Here is a 5043-nt window from a genome sequence, read left to right on the forward strand (position 1 = left end):
CGGCTCGGTGATGAGCCCCCAGTCTCCCAGACATCCTGGCTCCTGCTTCTCCTAAGACCTTCTGGGGAAAGCGTTATTTCTCATCTGGGATACTCTTCTTTCTAAATTCCCATTTTCACTTCAGGAAATGAATGTTTTCCTTTGGGGGTTTTAGCAACGACCATGAAGGAAAGCCATGCTGACCTTTCTTCCCCCTAACTTGTTAGGAGCTATGGGCCGCGGAAAGATGGAGCGCTTCTCCTGCAGGTATGAACTCATCTTGAATGTGACTTCTGATGACTAGAGCTTGCCAGCTTCAGAAATAATGTTCTACGCCTCTCTGTCGTGTGGCCTCATCTTGCACAACTTTAAAAAGAGCTACCAGCAGGGATGCTGTTTTTTCCTGAAACATCCGGAACTTCACACTTAAGAGTTCCGTCCAGCTTTGCTGTTGGCTTTTAACATTTTCAATCGGGTTAATGGCGCGGCCTGGGAGATGACTAGCGTTTTCCTCTCTTGGGTAAGAAAAGATCAATATCGACGACCCGATTAAAAATCTGCTTCTGAGAAGTTTAAAGGCATAGATTCAGTATTTGCAAAACCGTGAAGAGTCATGGGGGGGGGAGGTTGTTTTAACCTGAAAATCTTTTAAATGACTGGTTTAAATGAAATCATTTGTAAAATGTGATTCATTGGTTATACAAAATGTCATGCAGTCTTTATAAAATTCCTATATGAAATCTAAGGGCAGGAGAATACGTGTTCTGTGAAATCAAAGCTGAAAGATTTACGCCTACTTAAAATTACGTGTCTAGGGGGACAGAGCCGAAGAAGTCATGATACATTTTGAAAAGAATTGGCTTTTAGGTGATTTTTATTCTCACCCTTTTTCTTGATGTTGTTACATGAATTAGCCATTTAAAAAGAAAGGAAAGAGAAAGAAAGGTAGGGCTCTAGGATTTCTCCCTGGTGGTCTGGGGTCTTGTCCTTGGGCTGGGAGGAACCGGTGTTAACTCGGAAAAACCAGGTGTTAACTCTTAACTCACAGGGTTTTATATGCCATGTTTTGCTAACGGGCGTCCGATTTCGTCTTCCCAGTGTGATTTTGATTGTGGCCATTTCCAAAGCGTTTGAACTGGAATTCGTTGCTGGTGAGACACTTTTTGTTGTTTTGGTCAGCAGCAATTTTCACAGGGCCCGAAATCCTGAACCCACCCGTTGATTTTTGTCATTAAGGGTTGGGCCACCGTGAACTTGGGAGGAGAGAGACGCCCTTGAGAGATGACAGCATTCCGTCTCAGGAGGAGCCTGCAATCCGTCACCGGTCTTCCCAGTTTGTGCCATCCTTAGGAATCCAGGACAGTAAGACCCACCTGCCTTGGGTCTTCCGTGTGCTGTCACCGTCCTGGTCCTTCCTGTTTCCTCTCTCCCTGATGTTTTTCTCCTGGGTTGGCAAGCTGATTTTGGAGCTGGGCGGATGGTTGGACTGGGCTTGGTTCTGGAGGCCAGACCGGCAGTGTGTACTTGACCTCCCCGGGACGCAGGCAGTTTCCCTCCGGATTCCCGGGGCTCTGGGAACCCCCCCAGAGCCTGCGCGTGAAAAAGCTTTCTCTGCTCAGAGGCTCAGGGAGCAGAGCCACCCTAAAAAGCAAGAGTGCTGTTCTGTGCGGTTCATAAGAGTGAGACATCTCGGAGCACTGGGGAGCCCAAGCCCTAAGCACTGTATTCACCTTTGCTCCCAGGAGCTTAGCTTTTCGGTCCCCCCACCCGCTCAGCCACCTCTCCTCACGTTTCAGGTAAGGAGTTAAACAGAACGTGCTGTCTGAATGGGGGCACCTGTATGCTGGGGTCCTTCTGTGCCTGCCCCCCCTCCTTCTATGGCCGCAACTGTGAGCACGATTCCCGCAAAGAGTGAGTCATCAAAGGGGGAGGGGTGGGCGGAGAGGAAAAGAGGCAGGAGTTGAAATCCAGATGCACCGCCTTCTCTGCTCCCTCTTCCCAGGAGCTGTGGCTCTGTGCCCCATGACACCTGGCTGCCCAGGAGATGCTCCCTGTGTAAGTGCTGGCGTGGCCAGCTCCACTGCTTCCGGCAGACGTTCCTCCCGGGCTGCGGTAAGCCCTAGTCCCCTCTTTTGTCCTCTCAAGTTCCTTAGTTGCCTGTGGCCACTTGGTGAGGGGGGTCTCTCCTCTCACCCCATGGCTTGCTAGATCCTGGCAGCTGAAGGGCTGCTTGTAAAAGCATCGAGGGTTCCAGCCGGGATGGTCATGCTGGCGTCCCTCATATTTACTGCCTCGGAAATGTCACCTTCCAGCTGAAGAGTGATGTCAAGGCTACTTGACATGTTCTAGTGTGAACTTCTACTAAGGAAAACAAACAAGAAAGAGTTTGGCCTCTTGCACACCAGGAGGTGCTCTTGGGTGTTCGAAATTGTACACGGTCAAGTCCGGAATCTAAATGAAAGCAGATGCTTCACTTGAGTATAAGATGGGAGCCCTGCCCCACACAGGGACTGTGGCTTTTCCCCTTGCATCCTGGCTGTCAGGCCCAGGAGAGGCGTTTGGGTAAGTGTGAACGGGATGACCGCAGCGGTGGAGACCGTGTTTTCTTCCTGGAACTTGGGGCCCAAAATGTGCTGTGTCCTTCTCGTCAACACCTAAGCAAGTCTTACAGCACCCCTGCCATCAAGGGTGTCACCGGCTGGGGTAGATGTCCTGGTGTGAGTGCGCGTGTCCGGGGAAAACCCAAGTTCACACTAGGCCCCGTGGTGACGTTTGCTGAAAGAGTCTTTTCTCAGGGGAGTTTGAATTCTGTGTGATCGGTACTCTTGGTCCCGTTAGCGTGCTCGTCAAATGTTGAGTCCCAACCGATTTTGGGGTGGGTATTGATGTGCTGTGTGGGCAGGATAAACTGCTGGAGGGATTTCCTTTAATGACCAAGGGTCCCTACCTTTCAGATGGCCACGTGATGGATGAGCACTTCCTGGTTTCCAGGACTCCAGAATTAACACCGGCTTCTGGCACCACTCTTTCACTAGCTGGCATCTGCCTCGCTCTGCAAAGTTACTGTTAATGGACACTTGCATATGCAGTATTTGTCCTGCGAGTTTCATCACCTGTAAAGCCTGTCACTCCAGTGTCCTAACTGAGAGACGATCGTTTGTTAGCTGCCTTGAAATGGCGAATGGATTTTCATCATGGTCCCTAACATTTTCATCAAGTACCAACTACTTTCCTCTGCCCTCTCCAAAAAACTTCTTAAAAAAAAGTCAGCCACAGGGGCGCCTGCGTGGCTCAGTGGGTTAAGTGTTCGCCTTTGGCTCAGGTCATGATCCCAGGGTTCTGGGATCAAACCCCCACGTCAGGCTCCCTGCTCCACGGGGAGCCTGCTTCTCCCTCCATCTACCTCTCCCCACCACTCGTGCTCTTTCTATCTCGCTCTAAAATAAATAAATAAAATCTAAAAAAAATAAAAAGTCAACCATATCTGCAGTGTGACCAAAATCTGTTTCTTGATACACATATCTCTACCAAGGGTTTTTTATTATTTTCCTTAAACAATTGAATTAGATCTTCAGATTATTCAAGTCTACTCCTGATGTGGAACTGAGGCTAAAGCTTTGAGTAGAGTTGACCAAAATCAATTAAGACCTCATCTTTGAAAGGAACGGAAAGGAACGATCTGTAAAGAGCAGACAAGAGGGTAGAGGGCAGATTCTGGAGGTGAGGGACTAGATGCTCAAGTGTTGGAAGTGTGTGTGTGTGTGTGCGCGCGTGTGCCAGGGAGACTGGGTAGAAAAGAAGCAAATGGGAGAGAGACTGGGAAAAATAAAATAAATTACTTGGTTGATGATTAGATGGGCAAGTTAAAAAGCCAAGTTGAAAGGCAAGTTTTTTTTTTTAATTTAAATTCAATTAATTAACATGTATTTTTTTTTTTAAAGATTTCATTTATTTATCTGACAGAGATAGAGACAGCCAGTGAGAGAGGGAACACAAGCAGGGGGAGTGGGAGAGGAAGAAGCAGGCTCATAGCGGAGGAGCCTGATATGGGGCAACATGTATTATTTGTTTCAAGGGTACAGGTCTGTGATTCCTCAGTCTTGCACAATACACAGCACTCACAACACATACCCTCCCCAATGCCCATCACCCAGTCACCCCAACCCTCTACTCCCTTCCCCTCCAGCAACCCTCAGTTTGTTTCATATGATCAAGAGTCTCTTATGGTTTGTCTCTATCTCTGGTTTCATCTTGTTTCATTTTTTCCTCTCTTCTGCTATGATCCTCTGCCTTGTTTCTTAAATTCCACGTATCAGTGAGATCATATAATTGTCTTTCTCTGATTGACTTATTTTGCTTAGCATAATACCCTCTAGTTCCATCCACGTCTTTGCAAATGGCAAGATTTCGATTTTTGATGGCTGAGTGATATTCCAGTGTGTGTGCGTGTGTGTGTGTGTGTGTGTGTGTGTGTGTGTACACACACTGCATCTTCTTTATCCATTCATCTGTTGATGGACATCTGAGCTCTTTCCATAGTTGGGCTATTGTGGACATTGCTGCTATAAACATTGGGGTCCAGGTGCCCCTTCAAATCACTACATTTGTATCTTTGGGGTAAATACCCAGTAGGGCAATTGCTGGGTCATAGGGTAGCTCTATTTTCAACTTTTCGAGGAACCTCCATACTGTTTTCCAGAGTGGCTACACCAGCCTGCATTCCCACCAACAGTGTAGGAGGGTTCCCAAGAGTCAAGTTTCTATCCTCTACAGAAAGCTGTAAAAGACAAGGACACCCCTTTTTTTCTCAAGGCATTCAGAAGAGAATGAAGTCTTCCTTGGAAAAAAAATTCTATCCAAACTTCCCCAACAAGAGAACTTAATAAATTATGTTTTCTCCACACCTTGCAAGTATTTTAACTGTTGCAAAAGAGAAAATGTTCACAAGATATTTGCTTGTAAACCAGGTGATAAAACTGTGTATTTTAAAACTACATTGTGTATGTGAGTATGCCCAGTAAAAGTGGGAAATTTAGTGACCAAAACGCGACCTGTGGTTATATC

At 47.0% G+C, this 5043-nt stretch overlaps 1 protein-coding gene across 1 annotated transcript; it reads left to right on the forward strand.

Annotated features, from left to right (window-relative positions):
- Positions 1-226: 226 nt before the first annotated feature.
- Positions 227-3049, forward strand: CRIPTO (cripto, EGF-CFC family member). The gene is made up of 6 exons (XM_026500357.4): positions 227-246; positions 1078-1130; positions 1216-1341; positions 1776-1890; positions 1982-2091; positions 2934-3049. The coding sequence occupies exons 1-6, from the start codon at positions 227-229 to the stop codon at positions 3047-3049; spliced, it is 540 nt and encodes a 179-aa protein (XP_026356142.1).
- Positions 3050-5043: the final 1994 nt, after the last annotated feature.

This window comes from Ursus arctos, unplaced genomic scaffold (assembly GCF_023065955.2).
Source record: "Ursus arctos isolate Adak ecotype North America unplaced genomic scaffold, UrsArc2.0 scaffold_14, whole genome shotgun sequence".
NCBI classification, from domain to species: domain Eukaryota; kingdom Metazoa; phylum Chordata; class Mammalia; order Carnivora; family Ursidae; genus Ursus; species Ursus arctos.

Excerpts from the sequence above, each read along its gene's own strand:
- CRIPTO (XM_026500357.4), top strand. The coding sequence starts at position 227 with ATGGAGCGCTTCTCCTGCAG. Across the intron at positions 1,131-1,215 it reads TGAACTGGAATTCGTTGCTG|GGTTGGGCCACCGTGAACTT; the intron begins GTGAGACACTTT and ends TTTGTCATTAAG. Across the intron at positions 1,342-1,775 it reads ATCCTTAGGAATCCAGGACA|GTAAGGAGTTAAACAGAACG; the intron begins GTAAGACCCACC and ends CTCACGTTTCAG.